General features: G+C 41.5%; 1 protein-coding gene across 4 annotated transcripts in view; it reads right to left on the reverse strand.

Moving 5' to 3' along the window:
- ezh2 (enhancer of zeste 2 polycomb repressive complex 2 subunit) overlaps window positions 1-24870 on the reverse strand; it is a 111341-nt gene that overhangs the window by 61988 nt on the left and 24483 nt on the right. For 3 of the 4 annotated variants that reach the window (XM_041184798.1, XM_041184800.1, XM_041184797.1), the window contains exons 3-7: window positions 15978-16106; window positions 9385-9504; window positions 8667-8787; window positions 7595-7783; window positions 704-806 (exon numbers count right to left, since the gene is read on the reverse strand). In XM_041184798.1, the coding sequence (XP_041040732.1) occupies window positions 704-806; window positions 7595-7783; window positions 8667-8787; window positions 9385-9504; window positions 15978-16106 (662 nt within the window). Of the gene's footprint in view, window positions 1-703; window positions 807-7594; window positions 7784-8666; window positions 8788-9384; window positions 9505-15977; window positions 16107-20134; window positions 21112-24870 lie in introns of those variants that run through there. The other variant, XM_041184799.1, reaches the window with a different exon arrangement.

The raw sequence follows: 24870 nt of genomic DNA on the forward strand, positions 1-24870 counted from the left end.
ACATTGTTGGGTAGATGCCAGTGTTATACTGGAACAACTTTGCTGCGGGTACTAGTTCTGCAGCACAATTCTAGTTCCACCGCCATGATATTTTAAGGGGCCATAACCTTTGGATTGAATTGAATTGGCTGAAGACAGGCCTCTGTGATGCTGGGGACTATGGAGAAGACCAAAATGGATCATTCACTCAGTACTTCCGGCCGAAGGTCGTGACAAATGCTTCAGCCTTGTCTTTTGTACAGATGTGCTGGGCTCCACCATTGAGTACGAGGACATTTATGGAGCCTTCTCCTTTGGTTAGTTGTTTAATTATCCACCATCATTCATGACATGAGTGTGGCAAGACTGCAGATTGTTGGCCCAATTTGTGGTTGTGGGATTGCTCAGCTGTCTATAGCATGTTGGTTCTGCTATTTAGCATGCACAAGTTGTAACTTCACCATTATATTGTAACACCTGGAAATTTCTTGTAGGCATTTAGTTCTCAAGGTCCAGTGTTCCATTGCTTTGGCTGTACTACCATTGGATTGTTAAAAAATTTTTAATTGTGTCTGTGAAGTGTCCAAATTGTTAAGTTAAACTGATATGAGCTAGCTATTTTTAATTTGCATTCATTTTCAAGAATCAACTGTCTATAACCAAAAAATATGCCCCGTGGAAACTCAATAATGTAACTTTTCAGCAAAAACTCTAAAGTACTTACTTTTCTTTCAGCTCTTCTGGTGTACCTTTATCTGGGAACATGGATGAAATTGCTTCAAATATCTTGTCACACGGTTTTTTCTTCCCTTCATCACATTCTTTAACTGTAGACATAATGGAACCAATGATTGCAGATGTGAAATATTAAAATTACTGAATCTCAGTTGCTATAAAATATATCATTCTGTAAATTGAGAACACGTGTTCATATTGTTAACAGTAAATCCACAATCCAGTGAAGACAACTTTTTATTCTGGTATGGACTTGTTAAAACAAGATTATTCAAGATTCAGTGAATGCTTTGGCAAGAAAGAACTAAAATCCTCTTTCTATCTGCTTCAAGGCAAGTCACTAATCCTTCAGTAACAGATCTGCTTTCCAAAAGACAGGACTTCCTAAAGAGGAACATCATTTGGCTATTTCAGAGAATCAAGAAACCAGGGATAATTGGAACTTCTCAAAACTATTTTTCCATCTGTCAAATAATGTTTTCTGTGGTGCAATAAAACCCCTTACACCATGCAGCCAAATTTATTTCTAGCAAACTAATTCAGAAACAGCTTTTTAAAAAATTCTTTTCAGGGGCTGGGCAATGTTGACACAGACACATTTATTGTCCTTCCCTGGTGGCCTTTAGTATTGTTAGCACTAACCTTATCACACGCTTTCTTTGTTTGTTTGGACTTAACCCATTTATCTATGCTATTCTGCAACGCATTTGGAGATACATGATACTATAAAAAATAAATACATCACATTTGAAAACTTCTCACTGCTCACCTTTCAGACAATAGATTAATCTATCGATTTGGTAGCCTTCATGACCCAAAGATGTCTGAACACTTTACAGCCTATGAAGTGCTCATGAAGTATAGTCATTGTTGCAATGCAAGCAAAAACAACTGCCAATTTACATACAATGTCCAACAAATAGCATGAGATTTATCTGGCTCAGGTAAATTGGAATCAAAGAATTGAACAAAAGTCTGCCATAACGAGGAGATAGTTCAAAGTACAGGTGAGCTTTATTGCCATAAGGGAGAAAGGGACAAACAAAGCCAGTGCTCCCTGGATAACAAGAGAGACAGTAAAATGAAGCAGAAAAATGGTGTACATGACATACGTCAGGTTGGAGAACCAGGCAGAATACAAAAAGTTCAGGGGGAAAGTGTAAAAAGGAACAAAAGCAGCAAAAACAGATTATGAGAAGAGACTGGCAATCACCACAAAGGGGAATCCAAAAGTCTTCTTATAGGCATATCAATTTTTAAAAAGGTGGTTAAAAAAAAGGAGTGAGGCCCAAGTAGGGGACATGAAGGCAGAGGTGCTAAGTGAATACTTTGCATCTATCTTTACCAAGGAAGATGCAGCTGCCAGAGTAATGAAAGAGGGGGTAGCTGAGGCATTCGATGGGCTAGAAATTTGTGAAGAGGAGATATTTGATTGGCTAGCTGTACATCGGCCCACACGCCTTCTCCTCCCTCACAGAAACATGATAGGGTCCTCTTTGTCCTCACTTATCACCCCATCAGCCTCCGCATTCAAAGGATCATCCTCCGCCATTTCCGCCAACTCCAGCATGATGCCACCACCAAACACATCTTCCCTTCACCCCCCCATCGGCATTCCGTAGGGATCGCTCCCTCCGGGACACCCTGGTCCACTCCTCCATCACCCCCTACTCCTCAACCCCCTCCTATGGCACCACCCCATGCCCACGCAAAAGATGCAACACCTGCCCCTTCACTTCCTCTCTCCTCACCGTCCAAGGGCCCAAACACTCCTTTCAAGTGAAGCAGCATTTCACTTGCATTTCCCCCAACTTAGTCTACTACATTCGTTGCTCCCAATGCGGTCTCCTCTACATTGGAGAGACCAAACGTAAACTGGGCGACCGCTTTGCAGAACACCTGCGGTCTGTCCGCAATAATGACCCAAACCTCCCTGTCGCTTGCCATTTTAACACTCCACCCTGCTCTCTTGCCCACATGTCTGTCCTTGGCTTGCTGCATTGTTCCAGTGAAGCCCAACGCAAACTGGAGGAACAACAACTCATCTTCCGACTAGGCACTTTACAGCCTTCCGGACTGAATATTGAATTCAACAACTTTAGGTCGTGAGCTCCCTACCCCATCCCCACCCCCTTTCTGTTTCCCCCTTCCTTTTTTTTCCAATAAATTACATAGATTTTTCTTTTCCCACCTATTTCCATTATTTTTAAATATCTTAAAATCTTTTATGCTCTCCCCTCCCCCACTAGAGCTATACCTTAAGTGCCCTACCATCCATTCTTAATTAGCACATTCGTTTAGATAATATCACCAACTTTAACACCTATGTGTTCTTTTGTTCTATTGTTGTTGACATCTTTTGATGATCTGCTTCTATCACTGCTTGTTTGTCCCTACAACCACACCCCCCCCTCCACTTCTCTCTCTCTCTCCACCGCCCCCCCCCACACACCTTAAACCAGCTTATATTTCAACTCTTTCTTGGACTCGAACTCGAAACGTCAACTCTTTTCTTCTCCGCCGATGCTGCCAGACCTGCTGAGTTTTTCCAGGTAATTCTGTTTTTGAGCTGTACTTAAATGTTGATAAGTCACCAAGACTGGATGGGATGCATCCAAAAATACTGAACAAAGGGTGGAAATTGCTGGGGAACTAGCTATAAACTTCCAATCTTCTTTGAATGCTAAGGAAGGTGCCAGTGGACAAGAGAATTGCAAATGTTACATAATTGTTCAAAGGGTGTAAAGGTAAGCCCAGCAACTACAGGCCGGTCAGTTTAGCCTCGGTGGTGGAAAAACTTTTAGAAATGATAACCTGAGACAAAATTAACAGTCACTTGGACAAATGCAGGTTAAGGAAAGCCAGCACGGGTTTGTTACAGGAAAATCATATCAAAAAACCTAAATCTAAATGAGGTAACAGAGGTTTGATGAGGATAATGCGGTTGATGTGGTGCACATGGATTTCCAAAAGGTGATTGATAAAGTGCCACATAACAAGCTTGGTAGCAAAGTTTAATTCTATGGAATAAAAGGGACATTAACAGCACAGATAGAAGGATGGATCAGTGACAGGAAAAAAGCTTGTTTTTTGGACCAGATTTGCTGGTGCTCCCCAGGAGTAAGTATTAGGTCTGCTACTTTTCTTGATCAACATTAATGAACTAGAATTTTTTTATTATTATTTCATGGGATGTGGGCATCTTGGCACAGGGCACAATTTCAAAATTTGTGAATGACAAAAAAACTCAAGTATTGTGAACCGAGGACATGAGGTTTTTTTTATTCATTCATGGAATGTGGGCTTCACTGCTGGGCCAGCATTTATTGCCCATCCTTGTTGTTCTTGCGAAGGTGGTGGTGAGCTGCTCTCTTGAACCGCTGTAGTCCATGTGTTCTAAGTATACCCACAGTGCTGTTAGGAAGGGGGTTCTGGGATTTTGACCCAGCGACAATGAAGGAACGGCGTTATATTTCCAGGTCAGGATGATGAGACACTTGGAGGGGAACTTCCAGGTGATGGTGTTCCCATCTATCTGCTGCCCTTGCCCTTGTAGATGATAGTGGTCATGGGTGGGAAAGGTGCTGTCTAAGAAGCCTTAATGAATTTCTGCAGTGCATCTTGTAGATGGTACACACTGCTGCTACTGTGCTTTGGTGGTGGTGGTGGGAGTGAATGTTTGTGGATGTGGTGCCAATCGAGAGGGCTGCTTTGTCCTGGACAGTGTCAAGCTTCTTGAGTGTTGTGGGAGTTGCACTCATACAGGCAAGTGGGGAGTATTCCATCACACTCCTGACTTGTGTCTTGCAGATGGCAGATTAGCGTTGTGGAGGATTCCTAGCCTAGGATTTAGACGGCGGTTTGGGCAGACATGTGATAGACTTAATTGAATGCAGGTAAGTATGAAAGCAAGTAGAACGAAGGAAGGGAAAACAAAGGATCAACTCTAAAGGAGTGCAGGTGCATAGAAATCTGGGGTATATGTGCACAAAACACTGAAGGCAGGTTGAGAAAGTGGCTAATCAAATCATCCAGTATCCTGGATTTGGTTAACAGGGGCTTACGATTACAAATGGAAGGAAGAAATGAACCACCTTTATAAAACAGGGGTTCAGTTTCAACTGGGGTATTGTGTCCTGTTCTGGACACCACACTACAGGATGGATATGAAAGCTTTAAAGAAAGAGTGCACAAAAGGTTTGTGAGAACGGTTCCCCGAGATGAAAAACTTCAATTATGAGGATACATGGCCGAAGCTGGGACAGTCCTTCTTTGAGAAGAGGGTTGGGAGGAGAAGTGTTATAAGTGTTCAAAATCGTGAGGGGTCTAGACAGAGCTGATAAGGAGAAATTGTTTTCTTTTGGGGAAGGGTTGAAAACCAGGAGGACATAGATTTAAGGTGATGGCAAAAGAATCATAGGGAAAACTTTATTTATGCAGGGCCTGGTTTGGATCTGGAATGTCCTGACAAAGTCAGGTGGAGGCAGATTCAATCATAAGAAATAGGAGCAGGAATAGGACATTCAGCCCTTTGAGCCCACTCTGCCATTCAATGAAATCATGGCTGATCATCTACTACAAAACCGTTTTTGTGCACAATCCGCAAATCCTTCAACGATTGAGCCTCCACAGCTCTCTGACGAAGAGAATTCCAAAGATTCACCACCCTCAGTGAAGAAATTCCTCCTCATCTCACTCCTAAAAGGCCTGCCCCTCATTCTGAGACTGTGCCCTAGTTCCAGACACCCCAGCCAGGGGAAACATCCTTCCTTCATCTACCCTGTTGAGCTCCGTAAGAATTTTGTATATTTGAATGAAAAACCTCTCGTTTTAAACGACAGGAAGTAAAGGCCCATTCTATACAATTGCTCCTCAAAAGGACAATCCCTCATTCCCAGGAATTAACTTAGTGAAAATTCACTGCTTCGTGGCTTGCAAAAGAGAAATTATCTAAATTAGATAATTATCTGAAGAGAAAAAAAATCAGTGCTATGGGGAAAAGACAGGGGAGTAGGCCTAGCTCTCACAAAGAACCAGCATGGTCATGATGGGCCAAATGGCCTCATTTTGTGCTGTAATCTATGATTCTATATGACAAGATAAGAGGTTTAATAGTGTTGATTGAGGGACAAGTGTTAGCCAGTGGAAACTCCCTTGCTCCTCTTAAAATAATGCATGGGATCTTTAACATCTACTTGGGAGAAAACCAGCAGGGTAGGGAGTGGTGGTGGAAGCAACTTCAGTTCCAAATCTTATTTGAGAAAAAACACATCTGATAAATCAGCACTCTGTCAGTACCATATAGAAAATCACTTCTCTCATTGAATATTGCACTTTTCTGACGTGTATCACTCAAAAACATTAAAATGCGAACTGTGGGCAGAATCTTACACCCTGCGGGCAGGTGGGTGCCCAGCCCAATCGGGCGTAAAATAGCACATTATGACGTTGGGTGAGCATCCTGATGTCATGGTGCACTTGTGCGATATTTTGGTTGGCGGGCGCACTGCCAACTCTCATTCGCGCCTACCGATAATTAAGAGGCCTATTAAGGCCATTAAAGGTTCAACTGGAGGTGATTTTTCGCTGCCCTTCCACGTTACGGTTGGCGAGCAAGAGAATCCACCAGGTGGCCTTCGGATTTGTCAGGAAACTTCATCCAAGGGCGGGATGAGGTTTCCAATATCCTTTGTAATAAAAGAATAAAAATGTTTGGGCAGAATTTTTATTATCTATATGTTTAGGTGAGTGGACCTAATATGTGGACATTTTTTTCTGCATTTTTACATCCTTATTTCTTGGTTTTAAATTCTTCAGCTCCCTGAGGAAGCTCTTTGCCTTCAGGGAGCTTTCATTGCACACTACTTGCTCCTGCGCTGACTTCAATGCTCGCACTGCTGCCCCCACCCCGCTGAGCCTTTCAGCGCGCCTTTCACGCTGGCTGACTGTTAATTGGCCAGCCAGCATGAAATTGAGGTCAGGGGCCGAATGCGGGTGGCGGGGCATTTCCTAGCCGCTCCTGGGCCCGCCCATCCAACGGCCCAAAAATTCAGCCCTGTGATTCTTAGTTGAAGCAAAATAGAACCTGTATTCCTGGCCAAGTCTGCATTCCTGCTAAAATCCATTATCATTTTTTGAGAACAGTTCGGTTTTATTTGAAAGTGAGGATCAATATGTGGTCATGTCCATGATACATGATTCTGCATTTATTAATGTAACCTAGGCCCAGACACATTTACAAGCATTTACAACCAATGATTATTGTACACATCCACACTGGTTAATTGTTTTAAAAATTTCCAAGCGTTGTATCACCAGCTTAAAATTCCTAAAGCCTATCTCTAGGAGATATAATATTTCAATTGGCTGCATATTTAAATAGCCACGTTGACCAGACTAATCCCTAGGATTCTTTTGAGGAGAGACTGAGGAAACGGCTTGTAGTCTCTAGCGTTTTGAAGAATGAGGGGTGATGTCATTGAAACTTACAAAATTCTTACAGGACGTGACAGCGTAGATGTGGATAGGATAGATGCGCCTGGTGAGTCCAGGACCTAGAGACAGAGTCTCAGAATAAGGGGCAGGCTATTTAAGGCCGAGACAAGAAGAATTTCTTCACTCAGCGGCTGGCGAATCTTTGGCATTCTCTACCCCGGAGTGCTGCGGAAGCTCAATTATTGAGCATGCTCAAGACAGAAATCAATAAGAGTTCTGGATTCTAATGGCATCAGGGATATGGGGATGGTGGTGAAAAATGGTGTAAGAGGTAGATGGTCAGCCATGATCTGTTTGAATGGCAGAACAGGGCCGAATGGCCTACTCCTGCTCCTACGTCCCTAAAGACTGTAAAATATAAGAAAAACATAAATTAAACCCTTACCATCCATATTGATCTCCTGATAATCTTTTCTGGAATCATTGCTTTCTTCTTTGATGTCACTTCCATCTGTCTTCTCAGATTTGTTCTCTTGATCATCATCATCATCATCCTCCTCTTCATCATTATCACTGTACTGGGTCAGAGCATTTACTAGCTCTACAAAGATCTCATCATTGATGAAACCACATTCTGCAATATTGAACAGGCATCACGTAAAGGCACTAGGAGCCAAAGACTGAGAGCCAAATGGCAAAGAGTTAACTCTTGCTTTTAAAACTTTTGTCTTAAAAAAAACCTTTTTATCTCTGTGAAACATCTTTGCTTTTGAGACAATTTTCTGACGTTATATATATTCTGAAATTCAGCATCACTGATTATTCCTATAACTAGGTCAGGTTTTTCTAGAAGTTAATGCCAAGGATAAATCAGGGTGAATAGTTCAACTGGAAATATAGAAATGTGATTGCTTTATATATCTGGGCAACTGTGACGTTGGTTGCAAATTTCAACCCGCAAAACAAAAACATACATAAAAAGGAGCACAATATCAGAATAGGGATGCAAGTTTGACATCAACAATATTTTCCTACTCATAACCATGTTGTGAAATTTGCAACAAACTGCAACAGAAAGTCATGTTCCTATTGTATACACATTTACAACATTAAAATATCAAGGCACAGGAGGATAAAGTTATGAAGAAATCATACTCCATACAAAAAGTACTAGTATTATTATATCTGTTACATTTCTATGTTAACTAATTGCTTTGGAAAAATGCTGAATGAATATCTGGAACTTAAGGTTATGAAAAATTAACAGATTTTCAAAAAATAAAGTACAGTATAATGCATCTGCTTGGGGCAATTAAATGCTACAAGTAGAGTGCCACTAGACAATCAATCAGTTTTACCCAAATTAACCTTGGCAATCAGGAAAAGAATCAGACCCTCTAATTGGAAGTTATTATACATGGACTTCAGGGTCCTAATGGTTCTCACTTCCATACTTTAGAAAACTTAAAAACATGATAGAACTAACAAGTTCCTATGCAGACTAAGGATAGTCTTACCTCTGTCTCCGTGCACCTTTCCATCATAGTTTTTGATCAGTTCTTCAATGAAAGTCCCATCTTGATCTAAGATTTCATCTCCCATGTAAGGAATGTTATGTAAAACAGTTTCATCTTCCACCTTAAATTTTAAAAAAATCCTTAACATCTAGTCATAAAGGCAAAAATATGGCAAACATTTGGAGCTGTAAATTTTAAATATATTTGTGGGCCGCCTCAAGTGTCTTCTAAACAGACAACTTTATAATAAAGTCCAAATGCTTTTTTGGGGTTGGCGGGGGCGGGGGGGGGGGGGGGGGGGGGGGGGGGGGGGGGGGGGGGGGAGGAAGCGTTACAGTAAGGTTGCAAAGTCCAAGTTCAAAAGCATGATTTTCAGTAATGTTAGCAAGGTCAAAATATTTTCTTTAAAGTAGAAGACTGTCAATTGTCTATTTAATGTAAACACCAAGTTTCTGACATTGTATCACATATTAGATAAAGTTTGTAAAGAATTTGCATGAAAAGTATGTCACTACATTAATTAATTAATGTAATATGAACTGATGTTTATTACAACAACTTTTGGATACTCAGTTTTGAAAAAACAAATCAAATGAAAAGATTCTCCCTTTGTCCAAATAAAAATACAATATTAAGAACTTTTAAGTGGTAAAACTACAATCCATACATCACAAATAAACAAAAATTGAACAATTTTGCAAATACTTGAACCACGTACCATGAAATTTTGCTGAAGGGGGGACCAGGAATACATAACCGGGATTGAGGCCACAGCATTCAAGGTCTTCAAGGGAATGACCTGCTTTGGAAACTCTGGGAATCCGCTCTCCACAGCACACTAGAAATGAACAAAAATAAATAATTCTTAGGACAGATTGTAGAAATATATTAGTCATGAAACTAACGTCCTATCTCACCTAACTACAGTATAAAGCTAGAATGGCATTACAAGGTTACAATACAATTGTGGATTCTTATCACACCAAACTATAGAAACTTACAGCATAAGATGTGACTATTTGCCCCACTATTAAAATCAGTTTTTTGATGGAACAATCCAAAATTGATCTCAATTCCCTCCATGCCCTAGGTTATCATCCTCTGCTTCAAATGTTTATTAAAGGATACAATGATCTCTCTCAGCCATTCCCTATGGCAAAGCATTCCATGCAACACGCTGCATAAGCCAATTTCTCCTAACCTCTCTTCATTTGCAGTCACTGTTCCCTCTCATATTAAAACAAGGGACAATTAACGAGGTGCACTGCTTAAGGTGTTTATGTGCTATGAAATCAAAAAGTCTGATAAAAGGTGAGACCCCAGCTTGTATTTATTGAAGTCTTCAGTTTGATTTCTCTTTTTAGTGAACACACTTGATCTGGGAGGTGACTAAATCCAATTACTTTGAGAAGGTTGCGTTTCTGAATGATATCTACCACTGGTCTCTTCGAAATTACCATAAGACGTAGAAGCCTAAGTAGGCCATTCAGCCCATCATGGCTGATCTGATCATCCTCAACTCCACTTTCTCGCCTTTTCCCCATAACCCTCAATTTCCCTTACTGATTAAAAATCTGTCTATCTCAGCCTTGAATATACTTAACGACCTAATTTCTACAGCCCTCTGTGGTAAAGAATTCCACAGATTAACCAACCTCAGAGAAGAAATTTCTCATCTGTTTTAAATGGGCGACCCCTTACTCTGAGATTATGCCCTCTGGCCCTAGACTCTCCCACAAGGGGAAACCACCTCTCAGCATCTACCCTGTCAAGCCCCCTTTGAACCTTATATGTTTCAATAAGGTCACCTGTCATTCTTCTAAACTCCAATGGGTACAGGCCCAACCTACTCAACCGCTCCTCATAAGAAAGTCCCTCCATACCTGGAATCAACCTAGTTAAATGGCTATAGAGGGGAATGTGCAACGAGACCTGGGTGTCCTTATAAATCAGTCGCTGAAGGTAAGCATGCAGGTGGTAAAGAAGGCAAATGGTATGTTGGCCTTCATAGCAAGAGGATTCGAATACAGGAGCAGGGATGTCTTGCTGCAATTATACAGGGCCTTGGTGAGACCACACCTGGAATAGTATGCACAGTTTTGGTCTCCTTTTCTGAGGAAGGATGTCCTTGCTATAGAAGGAGTGCAGCGATTCCAGATTGATTCCTGGGATGGCGGGACTGATATATGAGGGAGAGATTGAGTCGGTTAGGATTATATTCGCTGGAGTTCAGAAGAATGAGGGGGGATCTCATAGAAACCTATAAAATTCTAACAGGACTAGACAGGGTAGATGCAGGAAGGATGTTCCCGATGGTGGGGGAGTCCAGAACCAGGGGTCACAGTCTGAGGATATGGGGTAGGCCATTTAGGACTGAGATAAGGAGAAATTTCTTCACCCAGAGAGTGGTGAGTCTGTGGAATTCGCTACCACAGAAAGTAGTTGAAGCCAAAACATTGTATGTTCTTTCAAGGAGTTAGATATAGCTCTTGGGGCGAAAGGGATCAAAGGGTATGGGGAGAAAGCGGAAGCAGGCTACTGAGTTGGATGATCAGCCATGATCATAATGAATAGCAGAGCAGGCTTGAAAGGCCGAATGGCCTACTCCTGTTCCTATTTTCTATGTTTCTATGTAACCTTCTCTGGACTGCCTCCAATGCCAGTATATCTTTCCTTAGATTAAGCGGACCAAATCTGTTCACAGTATTCTAGGTGTGGTCTAATTAGTGCCTTGTATAGTTTTAGCAAGGCTTCCCTATTTTTATACTCCATTCCTTTTGAAATAAAGGCCAATATTCCATTTGCCTTCCCTATTACCTGCTGAACTTGTATGTTAGCTTTTTGGGATTCATACACGAGGACTCCCAAATCCCTCTTGCTGCAGCCTTCTGCAGTCTTTCTCCATTTAAATAATGTTCAGTTTTTCTATTCTCCCTGCCAAAGTGCTTAACCTCACATTTTCCCACATTATATTCCATCTGCCAAGTTTTTGCCCACTAACTTAACCTGTCTATATCCCTCTGTAGGCATCCTAGTGTCATCCTCACCACTTGCCTTCCCACCTATTTTTGTATCATTCGCAAATTTGGCAATAGCACATTCACTTCCCTCATCTAAGTCATTAATATATACTGTAAATAACTGAGGCCCCAACACTGATCCCTGTGGCACTCCAAAACAAAAACAGAATTACCTGGAAAAACTCAGCAGGTCTGGCAGCATCGGCGGAGAAGAAAAGAGTTGACGTTGAGTCCTCATGACCCTTCAACAGAACTGAGTGAATATTAGAAGAGGGGTGAAATATAAGCTGGTTTAAGGTGGTGGGGGGGTGGGGAAGAGAAGTTGGAGGGTGGTGTGGTGTGGTTGTAGGGACAAGCAAGCAGTGATAGGAGCAGATAATCAAAAGATGTCACAGACAAAGGAACAAGGAAGTGTTGAAGGTGGTGATATTATCTAAACGAATATGCTAATTAATAATGGATGGCAGGGCACTCAAGGTAAAGCTCTAGTGGGGGTGGGGTGGAAAGACTAGCAGGGCATACAAGATTTAAAAATAATGGAAATAGGTGGGAAAAGAAAAATCTATATAATTTATTGGAAAAAACAAAAGGAAGGGGGAAGAAACAGAAAGGGGGTGGGGATGGAGGAGGGAGGTCAAGATCTATAGTTGTTGAATTCAATATTCAGTCTGGAAGGCTGTAAAGTGCCTAGTCGGAAGTTGAGGCGCTGGTCCTCCAGTTTGCGTTGGGCTTCACTGGAACAATGCAGCAAGCCAAGGACAGACATGTGGGCAAGAGAGCAGGGTGGAGTGTTAAAATGACAAGTGACAGGGAGGTTTGGGTCTTTCTTGCGGACAGACCACAGGTGTTCTGCAAAGCAGTCGCCCAGTTTACGTTTGGTCTCTCCAATGTAGAGGAGACCGCATTGGGAGCAACGAATGTAGTAGACTAAGTTGGGGGAAATGCAAGTGAAATGCTGCTTCACTTGAAAAGAGTGTTTGGGCCCTTGGACGGTGAGGAGAGAGGAAGTGAAGGGGAAGGTGTTGCACCTTTTGCGTGGACATGGGGAGGTGCCATAGGTAGAGGTTGAGGAGTAGGGGGTGATGGAGGAGTGGACCAGGGTGTCCCGGAGGGAACGATCCCTACAGAATGCCGCCGGGGGGGTAAAGGGAAGATATATTTGGTGGTGGCATCATGCTGGAGTTGGTGGAAATGGCAGAGGATGATCCTTTGAATGCGGAGGCTGGTGGGGTGATAAGTGAGGACAAGGGGGACCCTACCATGTTTCTGGGAGGGAGGAGAAGGCGTGAGGGCGGATGCGCGGGAGATGGGCCAGACACAGTTGAGTGCCCTGGCAACAACCGTGGGTGGAAAACCTCGGTTAAGGAAGAAGGGGGACATGTCAGAGGAACTGTTTTTGAAGGTAGCATCATCAGAACAGATGCAACAGAGGCAAAGGAACTGAGAGAATGGGATGAAGTCCTTACAGGAAGCGGGGTATGAGGAGCTGTAGTCGAGGTAGCTGTGGGAGTCGGTAGGCTTGTAATGGATATTGGTGGACAGTCTATCACCAGAAATTGAGACAGAGAGGTCAAGGAAGGGAAGGGAAGTGTCAGAGATGGACCATGTGAAAATGATGGAGGGGTGGAGATTGGAAGCAAAATTAATAAATTTTTCCAAGTCCCGACGAGAGCATGAAGCAGCACCGAAGTAATCATCGATGTACCGGAGAAAGTGTTGTGGGAGGGGGCCGGAGTAGAACTGGAACAAGGAATGTTCCACATACCCCATAAAGAGACAGGCATAGCTGGGGCCCATGTGGGTACCCATAGCCACATCTTTTATTTGGAGGAAGTGAGAGGAGCCACTAGTAACAGGTTGCCATCCAGAAAATGCCCCCTTATCCCAACTCCGTCATCTATTAGTTAGTCAATCCTCTACCCATGCTAATATACTACCCCCAATACCATTGGCTCTTATCCTATTAACTAGCCTTAAGTGCGGTACCTTATCGAATGTCTTTTGGAAATCCAAATACATTACATTTACTGGTTCCACTTTATATATCCCGCGTGTTACCTCCTCAAAGAATTCAAATAAATTTGTCAGTCTTTCTTTTCTGACACTGCAACCACCAAGAATTGGCAAGGGTCAAACAGCAGGAATCTGCAACTTGTACAGTAATGTCCGTCACACAGCAGAAAATTAACCGAAAAAAAAAAAAAAATCGCTGTTCAGTGTGTGGATGACAGGACACTGAAGCGTCTGGTGGTCAATGTCATAATGGGAGAAATATCCAATGCTCATTTCTTGCTCTCTGGTAAATCCACTTCACGTTTTTCTCTCAAAGCCAGCACCATGCTAGTGACCTCCACATTCTGACAATCACAATTTTCTGCTCAGAGTTTCACAGCATCCCCTACCCCAAATTTCCCGCTTCCCACCACAAGCCGCCTTTTCTTTCTTTCATGCCACTCATTCTTTTCCCATTTTCTCTGGAAGATAGAAACACTTCAAAGTAACTCTCACTTGTGTTATTGAATGACGTCAGTAATTGTGATACAAACTTGCATCACAGAACCTACTTTGTTGTGCATTTAAAAGTGAGCCAGATAATGCAATAGAATTAAAATCAGTAACAATTCTAAGATTTTATCTTACTGTAAGAGGGAAAAACCCACACTTCATTTGCCACTTCTCTAGCAAAACATTCAAACTTGATAAATCAGCAACATGGAAGCAGCGGAATTCAATTTGTGTTCCAAATGTGTGTTGTGATTTCCTGGTGTTTCCACATCTCACCCGCAGAAAAAAAAAACTCAATTTAGCCTCAAACTCATTGTGCATACAAGGATTTAAAAAAATAAGCCGGATAGACAACTTAAATGTATACATGCCATGGGGTCTTTTACATTCACGTGAGAAGGCATACAAGTTTAACATCTCATCCAAAAGACAAAGTAGCTGCATTATTTTATAACCGTATTTTCACCCCATACTGAAGAAATGCCAAATATCAACTAACGTTAAGGATACATTTAAGATTATCGTTGGTCTTAATAAATTGCTTGGAAAGACTAGAGTTAACATGGATGTCCACCATATTTTCTGACCCTTCTAACAGGAGACCAAGCTAAAACTAATCGGTTCCATAACACAAACAAAGTAAGGAGCAGTGATATATTGAGAGCACAATACTTAATATTTTTTATATTAAATAATGACTATACTTAGGCTTGAATTTTTAGGTCAGCGCCCAACCATGATTTCACACTGACTGGCCAATTAACGGCCAGCCAGGGTGAAACACTTGAAGTGTTCAGCGCTGCCAGGGTAGGGGCAGGAAGGGGGTGTGGTCGAGCACTGACAGACAGCTCCCCAAAGGCAGAGAGCTGCCTCAGGGAGCTGAAGACCATTAAAAGCATTAAATAAAGTTTTTACAATCAGGAAAAAAATGTGCAAGGATCACAATCAATCAATCACCTGAACATATACATTATGAAAATACTGTCCATAGATTTTTATTTCTCTTTCATTTAATAACGGAAACCTCATCCCACCTGTGGAGGAGGTTTCATGAAAAATGCAAAGTCTGTCCGGCTGATTCGCCTGTCCGCCAACCGCAAGGTTGGACTGACCACGAAAAATCAGCAACAACGCACCTTTAATTACCATAATTGGCCTCTTAATTTTCGGCGGGTGCACTTCCAACTTTTGCATGCGCTCACCAACCGATATATCACACAATGTCACATCTGATCAAGTTGGGCACACACCCACACGTCAAGCTAAAAATTCTGCCGTTAAAGTAATTCACTGGCTGTTAAATGCTTTGGGTTGACCCATGTAATGAAAAGTAAAATCTCTCTCTTTCTCATAATAGGATCTTAAAGTTAAAAGTTCTGTTTTAGTACATTTCTTGCCATTTGAAAGCTACAAACATTTGGATGCAATAGTCTTAACATGGTGAAAAACAATTTCAATCTTGGTTCAGTCATGAAATTCTGAAATAAGGGCATAACTAAAGGGCTGGAGGATGGTTTCTCAGTTTGAAACAGTCCAAAAGAGAAGTTAATAATTGCCAATTACCCTTGCTTAACAACACAACTATGCAAACTACTTATAGAATACTGATCTACAGGTCCAAATCTCTCATATGCAGTAAAGGTCTTTATCATGTTCAAATCAATTCATAAGACTTTGAAGCATTGCATGCAAAAAAGTAGGCAGCTTCCTTTCTACAGGCAGAATGCCCGTATAACTTTGTGTTTATCAAATGGGCTTTACTCTGTCACCAAAAACTGTATCATACCTCTCTGGTACCACGCATTGTGCTCACAGAAGTCATAATGTGAACAGGTTGTATCCTGTGCTGCTTCCAATCCTGGTTCAAGATTTCTGTTTTTTCTTTGATTTTTTGGCGATTTGCATTGAACATACTCTGTGAAGAGAATTAATTGTTAAATTCAATTTATATTGATCCAGACAAACACATTATCTGCATATGCACCCCATCTTCTATCCAACTTAAATGGAAAAGAAATAGGGACCACATACAAAAAGAAAATTGCTCATCATCACCATTCACAAAAGGTGTTGAATTTGACAAGCAGACAAGAAAATAAATTGCTTTCAGTATTTGTTAGGGAGCCACTGACCTTAACTCCAGCTCTACTATTCTTCTCCCATTGTTTGAGTGAAACAAAGGCTAGCCACTCCATGTCAAAAAGCAAAAGTTAAAGCCACAAAAACAGAAATTATGCATCACTCTTAATTGCCTACAAGAACAGCAACATGGAATGAAAATATTTATGTTTTATTTACTCTAGTAACGAATGGGTGGCCTCAAGCCTTGCATCCGCTCCATTGCAACCTTACATCCATGTGTCCCAACATAACTATAGGCCCGGAGTAATCTTTTTTCCTGGAGTTCTCCCTATAGCAACTTCTGTGATGTCTGGGCTACCAGTGAATTTTTACATTGAGCATTCTTTGCATGCATTTAAACATATTAATCAGGGAATCATGGAAGCTTACGACATAGGAGGACGCCATGCAATCAGCCAACCTCTTAAAGAGATAGCATGCTCTGCCCACATCCCCTCTTTTTGCTGGTAACCCTGCAAGTTCATTTTCAAGTATCTTTCCACTTACCTAAAACATTATTATGCAACATTTAACCTTCTCTGTTCATGGAAAAGCAATTCTAACTTTTCTAACCTTGTTGTATAACTGGAGTCCCTCGTCCCAGGTAAAACATCCTGTGTCTTTCCTAATGCCTCTTCAACTTTCCTGAAGCATGGTGCCCAGAATTATCCACAATATTCCAGCTGAGGCCTAACCAGTGCCTTAAAAGTTCTAGTATCATCTCTTTGCTTTATATTCTACTCTGAAGTAACCCATATAATTTTTTTTAATTATCCTCCGAAATTGCCCTGCCACATTTAGAGATCTGTGTGCCAAGATTTCCTTATTCATCTACACTTTTCAAAATCTTGTCATTTATAGTATGCTGTCTTTCCAGGAGTCCTCCCAAGGTGCATCACTTCACACAACTTTGAACTGAACTCCACTTGTCATGCTTCTGTCCATTTTACCATCCTTCCTAAATAATCCTGAAGCCTTTAATTATCCTTATCCTGATCTACCACATTGCCAAGTTTTCTATCATCTGCAAACTCTATAATGCTTCTCCCTACATGCAGGCCTAGGTTCATGCTGGCTCTCCTCGATTAAGCCATGCCTTTTCAAATTAAAGATTATTTTGTTCCAGAACATGGTTTCCAATAACTTTTCCACTACTAAGATTAAGCTGACTGGCCTGCAGTTTCTTGGTTTATCTTTCTTCTCTTTCGTGAAGAATGATATAACATTAGAAATTCTCCAGTTCTCCAGCACTATTCCTGTATCCAATGAGAATTAAAAGATTGACTAATCCTTATATTTCTACCTTTGCATTCCATCTGGGCCAGTTGACACCCCAACTTTGTGATAATTTTTTTTAGCACATTTTCTCTATTACACTGTCCATAATCTCCCCATATCTTTCAGTGTAACCTTCCCATCCACTTCCTTTGTCAAGACAGATGTGAAGTACTCATGTAATATTTTTGTCATGTCCTCTGCCTCTACATGAAGGTACACCTTTGGTCCTTAATAGGCCCAACCTTTTCCCTAGCAAACTGTTGACACTTTGATATGTTTACAATATATTTTAGGGTTTGATTTTATTTTGTCTACAAATCTTTTCTGGTAATATCTCTTTGCCTCCTGTTCCTCCTGCACCTTCTATAAACTTGCTGGTTATTAACTGAATCTTGCTGGCATTTGTCATAAGCCTCCCTTTTCTGTTTTATTTATATGCATGTATAAACATTTCCTTGAGTTCTTACTGTCATTCTTATCACTGTCACTAGGTCAGAATCCTAGAACTCCCTTCCTAACAGCACCACCACCTTCTCAAGGGCAATTAGGGATGCGCAATAAATGCTGGCCTAGCCAGCGACACCCACATCCCCTGAATGAATAAAAAACACAATTAGTTTCCTTTTATGATTTACTACACTAATAAACATTGATATTCGAAAATGGAGAAAGAGAGAAGAGGAAACTACAGGCCAATTACCTAGAAATCAGTTGCCAAAACTGCTGGAATTCATTGTGAAGAAAGCGATAATTAGGGCACTTCAAATCATAATACAATTAGAAATTGTTTTATGGAAATGAAGTAGTGTTATACATTTGTTTTTGAGGGTGTAACTTGCAAGATAGATAAAGGGGAAATCAGTGGATGTAACTGATTTGGATTTTCAAAAGGCATTCAATAAGGTGCTACTCAAAAGGCTGTTGCACAGGATAAGGGGTCATGGAGCTGAGGTGACAGCATTGCTTAAGGGTTAGTCAAAGGACAGAAAGTATGAAAAAGGCTGGTTCTTTTCAGGTTAGCAGGCTGTTAACTAGTGGGGCACTGCAAGATCAGTGCTGAGGTCTCAGCTACGTACAATCTATAATCAATGACCTTAATGAGGGATCGATAGTATTGTATCCAAGTTTGCTGGCTATACAAAGAAAAGTGGGAAATCAGGCTAAGAAGATAGTATGCAAAGGGATATATTGAGAGGCTAAGTGATTGGGCAATAGTTAGCAGATGGAGTATAACAAAGCAATGTGGGGGAAGTGTGAGGATATTAATTTGATGAGGAATAAAAAAACAAATATTTAACTGATGAGAAACTATTAAAAAGCAAAATGCTGCAATATATTAAAGGTAGATGACATTCCATTAGAACTGAAATAAGTTAGAGGTATAACAGGTTAAAGCCTGCACAGAGCAGGGAAAGCGTGTCTGTATGAGTGAATGTGTGGTTGCAGGGGGGCCTTTGAAGATAATAAAAGGTGTCTGTGAAAAGTACGAGAGGTTAATGTCAAAAGGGATGATGATGCAAGGCTAAAGGAGATAGGAATGAGACTCATAGACAGATGAAAGCTGGGTCGAGGTGGTGTCGATGGGGAAACAGAATCATCACAATATTGGTCATTCAAAAGCAAAACTGGAGTTTAGAGTTGGAGGGGCATCGACCTGAATGTTTACCTAAACACAGATGGTGCCAGGCTGACTGAGAAACAATTAAATGTTGTTGTTGAAAGGAATTTGGATGTCCTTGTACATGAATCAAAGTCAACAAGTAGGCACAGCAATAAATTAGCAAGGCAAATGGTATGCCAGCCTTCAATGCAAGAGGGATAGAATATAAGGGAAAAGAAGACTTAGTGAAACTGTACAAGGTTTTGGTGAAACCATATCTGCAGTACTGTATACAGTTGTGGTCTCCTTACATAAAAGGAGAATAAACTTGCCTTAAAGAAGGTGCAATGAAAGTTCACTATTTTGATCCCTGGGACAAGGGTTGGCCTGTGAAGAGAGTTTGAATAGAATGGGCCTATACTGTCTGGAGTTTTTTTTTGGAATGAGATGTGATCAAAACTCTGAGAAGTCTTGACACAATAGATGCTCAGAGGCTGATTCCCCCTGGCTAGAACGTCTAGAACTGGGGGCGCTATTTCAGTTTAGGGGTTCAGCATTTACCACGGCAGTAGAGAGAAATTTCTTAATTTAGCCATAAAAAACTTTTGAAATTTACCAGGCTTAAAATATTCATTACTTTGTCTTGTGCTAAAGCAAAGGACAAATAAGCTACCTCAGATAGTTCAACTGCTGAAACTAGTGTTTGATGCAAAGTTCAACCAATTGTTAAAAGGAGTTAATGTTGTTCAAAAATTGTTTCTGATTAGTTCTCTTTCATATACTCTGTCCAGGAAGTTGGACTTGTTACAATATGGTTCTTGACATGTGTACAGTAACTGTGCTAAAACAAAAACAGAAGCAGCAAAATTTAGGCAAGTTCCATTATTTACAAACTGTGCTAAAACAAACATGTGCTATTAGAACACACTTTAAAACAGGGATACCTGTAATCAGGATAGCATCTTCATAATACTGAAATTCAGCACTGGATCTCTCACGTTCTCTCTTCCCATCAGGTGGCCTTTATTTTCTGGATTTCCCTTTGGATGTCAGTCTAGAGCTGTTGGAATGTTGCCATCTTGACTTGCCACCTTATCTTGTCAATGAAGGCTGCTCATTTTTGTTTCAGGTGGTCACATATTTCAGCATCATTTTAATCTAACCAGTCTGGTGACAACAATGCTCAAACCCAATGGTCTGGGCACAGGAGTGACCTTATTTGATCCCACTGTTCTGGAATTGAGTTGGATGTGTGAAGATTTTTCAGATTGGTCATGAGCTGCACTTGGAATTTCTCTCTTCGGTCAGGCTCCTTTTGAGTTGGGACATTGATCTCCTTTCTCATGGACTTTTGGGCTTGCACTGTCTTGGTGCTAGGTGGCTGTTCATCACCACTCAAACAAATCTATGATCTGCCCAGCAAACATCAGTCCCCTGCTTGGATAGAGTGATACAGACAGCACTTAGATCTTTGACCTAATCAACGACATAATCCAGGAGGTGCCAATGGTTTGATCTAGGATGCCAGCATGTGATCTTGTATTTGTCCTTCTGAAGAAAAGGGGTTTTATGAGGTTGTGCTGAGCACACTGGCAGCAGGAGGACACCACTTGTATCGGCTTTTCCCATCCCTCTCTTATCCCCCGAGTAGTGCTGCTCCAGACACCACAGCCACGCCCGGCATTAAAGACCCCAGAAGGGTAATCCTTTGTTTTAGGATGGCAGTAAGGACTTAATCAAGGTCAGAATAAAACTTGTTCTCAGCTTCTTTACTGGAGTCAATGGTCAGGAGATAAGCGCTGATGATGGTGGCACATTGGTTACAGCTGAGCTCTACATGAAGTTGAGTCTTTCATTTATGCAATTAGAAAGTTCTGGCAATGCATCCAAGACCCTTTCATTTAGGGCAAAACCAACTCCATGGGTACGAGGGTCACTATCAGCTTTTCCTTTTTCAGTAGTTTCTTCCTTCAGCTGTCCCTCCCCAGAAAGTGGGGCAGGGGGCAATTGGCGATGTCAATTTGGAGTCTTGATAACCCACATGATGCAACTGCAGTTCTTCTTTTCGGAAAGTCACACTTGAGATTATCCAAGAGTGTGATCTAACATTCCAAGCTACAAAAAAAAAAATCATGACGTGTTAAGCTTTTTTTTTGAAGCCACCAGGGGCATGCACAGATCAAGGTGAAATGGTCAAAATCTCCTTCACTCCCAAGATGGTGCTTCTCAAGGATGACAATGTCATCTATCAACGCTGGAAAGAACATTTTCAACAACTCAACTGTGAACCCACAGTGGAAGCTGACAACTCTCCAGGCCTGTGGCGGAATCCATGGATGAAGTACAATCAATGGGAGAGCTGCAACAAGCAAACAGATAAAGCCTGTGGCTCCAGCCTGACATCAAGGCTCCATGCTCTCATTGTACAGATTTGGGAGGAAAACAAACTACCGCCACCAACTTTAGGAATGCGACAATTGTAACTTTCTTCAAAAAGCAAGACATATCATGCTTTGGAAAGTACTGAGATATTTTCCTTCTGTCCATAGAAGGGAAAATCCTGAAACATTTTCCTAAATTGTCGACTTCCTGTGGGTGAGGAAATCCTCCTAGAGACACTCTATGGATTTAGACCTTCAGGTGGAAGCTGCAACATTGTCATCTTTGCCAGAGGAATCCAAGACAGATGTGAAGAACACAGGGGGCGCTTTATTCGTCATGCCCCAAAAGGACGCATTGGACCCAATACATAACGAGCGGGCGGGAGCTGGGAACGGCTGCCCTGAAAGTCCGGACCTAGGGCATGCACGGCTGCGCGCGCACCACAGGCACACGCACACACACTATTTACAAATGTTCCTGACAGTGGCTATTCACCTCAAAGATCAACTGCTCTCTGGTGTCAGTATTAAATACCACCTAGTGGAAAACTCTAATCTGTCACCTCTGTGACAAAACTAAACTGAGTAACATAGAAATTATTTGGGGATGACTGTAGTGCTCTGCACCAGATTTTCAAATCACTCTTGGATCTCTTAATTTCTGCATACACAAAACTCTGTTTTGGCAACATTCAAGGACAAGCAGAACTCATATCAACCCACATTTGGGTCAGTCAAATATCCCAACTCCCATATATGTTGAAGACAACACTCTGGAATATGTTGAGGACTTCCCATACCTTGACAGCTACCTCTCTCAAAAGGCCACCACTGATGAGATCCAACACCTGATTAGCTGGGCCAGCTCCCTCTTCCACAAATGACAACAAGTGTTTGACGACAAGGGCCTCAACTCATCGAAAATTCTAGCATACAGAGCGTTATCGTCACCGTACTCCTGTACTGCAGTGAGACCTGGACTGTGTATCAGCGACATATAAGAGGGCTAGAGAAATGCCGTTAGCAATGCCTCTGCCACGTCCTCCAGGTTTAATGGGAGGACTAAACAAATGCTAGTGCCCTTCTTGAAGCAGCTCCACAAGCATTCCACAAAGCTCTGGCAAAATCAACTTCTACAGACTGTATACCATGTCCAAATGGCAAAAAACCATTTTTGCCTACCGGGTCCTGTCTTCTCAACTCTCAAATGACTAACATTCGGGGGTGGAGGTGGGCAGCAGACATTGGGGAAAACAAAGAAAACGCTTTAAAGACAATCCAAAGTGTTCCTTGAAGCATGGCACAATTGACATTAATGACTGGGAGGAGACTGCTACCAATCATTGAAAACGACGACAACTTGGCTGTTAAACTGCATCATGCTTAAGTCACAACATCTTTGATGAGGCAAAGAAGAAAAAGATGCAAATCTTGCACTCCTGATCCCACTACCTCATGGGACATCCTGCCCGATGTGCCCAAAGATCTGTGGGTTGAGTCAGCCCGTTCAATTATCTAAAGGCCCATGACAGAAACTCAGGACTGGGTAGAAGTCATCCCCAAGAGGGTCAGCTGACAATGATGAATACTGAATTCTCCAACATTAACATTAACAACAATAACATTAGTGTGCACCATAAAAGAAATGTATCAGGATTTTAAAGAAATGAGGAAACAACAATTTGATCAGATTATCAAAACTAATGAAAAATAAAAAAAAACTTTTGAACACAAGACAATAAGTTCCAGTGTAAAATAAGTGCAGGAATAAAATGGAAGTTTTAAAAAAAAACTAAAACTAAACATTAGGGGAGAACTTGTCAAAATAAATTAGAATGTATGTTAGAAGTTCAAAGAACACCCTTGAATATAACTAAAGGTGTTAAATGGTTCTGAAAAGACTCTCCTTGTACCATGGGTAACAGAAAATCAACTCAGGGCAAGCCTCCTGTGGTCTGCCAACCATTGTGCCCACAACTCCACCATAACTACCTTGCCATCTCATTTTACACTCGCGTTCCCTCAGATACCTAGCCGCCACCAATTTAATGTTTTCCCCAGAATAATAACCACTGCCCCTAGCCGTGACCTGGAATGCACTTGGTTGATCATCAAAAATAAAAAATTGTAACGCCACTTTATCTTCATGTTCAAACAGCTTATAAGTCCAACCTTATCAGTGAAGCAAATGATATGCCTGGACTGTAATAAAGGCATCAAATTTTGGATTGAATAGGGGAAGAGAAATGAAGGCTAATAAAAATTTTCAGTAGTAGCGTTGTCAGCATCCTTCCTTCTACATTAGATGGACATGCAGTAAATCCATTGGCAATCAGATTGTTTCACAAAACACTGGAATTTGAGATCATCAGGTGTCATTGTGAGACACTGTTTTGATGTTTGCGCCTCGTCAAGCTGCTGTAACCACTAATTGCCATGGTGGTACATGACAGCCCATGAGTAATGCTGCTATTTCTCTCTGCTGTTGGTTGGTGCGTCCACGTGTGAAAAATTGACAATTAGAGCCATCAGGTCACACTTGCCAGCATCCTTGAAACGAAGCTTTGGGAGTCCTACTAGTCTTCTGCCTCCTGCAGCCTCCCATACAGGGTTATTCTTGGAAATGCCCCCATTTGCCATCCTGCAAACATGCCCAAGCCAGTGAAGTTGTCTTTGCTTAAAGGGTGCTAGAATACAAGGGGAGATTTGCCTTTGAGAGGACTGCCGCATTTTGTGATTGTCCTTCCACGAGAATCTGCCAGACACTGAAGGTGGAGATTGTTGAGCTTCCACTCTTGATAGCCAAGTCATCCATGCTTTACAACCATACAACAAGGTGCTAAGAAAACACCACATAAAGCAGCATCCTGGTCCTTGTTTTTCCATACATGTTGAGAATTGGTCAACTGTGGTAGCTTTCCTTTTGCAAGTGATAAGTTCTGCCTCAAAAGTCAGCTTGTCTGTCACTGTATACCCCAGGCAGCAGGACTTGCTAACCACTTCCGGCAGCGTATTGTTTCGTGTGATCGAGGGCAGAGATGTGGCACCTTGTCCCATACTCACAGTTTTCTTGATGCTTATAGTAAAGGAGAACAAGTTATAGGCATGGGAGAGATAATCCACGAATTTTTGTAGTTTGGTTTCCATGTGAACGACTATTGCAACATCAGTGTAGAGGAGCTCTCTGATCAAAACATATTGTATTTTTGTCTTCACTTTCAGTCCAGACAGATTGCAGAGCTTGCAGTCTGACTTACTATACAGGAATACTTCCACATCTGTAGGGAAGACAAAGTTCA

Source organism: Carcharodon carcharias, chromosome 3 (assembly GCF_017639515.1).
Source record: "Carcharodon carcharias isolate sCarCar2 chromosome 3, sCarCar2.pri, whole genome shotgun sequence".
In the NCBI taxonomy this organism is placed as follows: Eukaryota; Metazoa; Chordata; class Chondrichthyes; order Lamniformes; family Lamnidae; genus Carcharodon; species Carcharodon carcharias.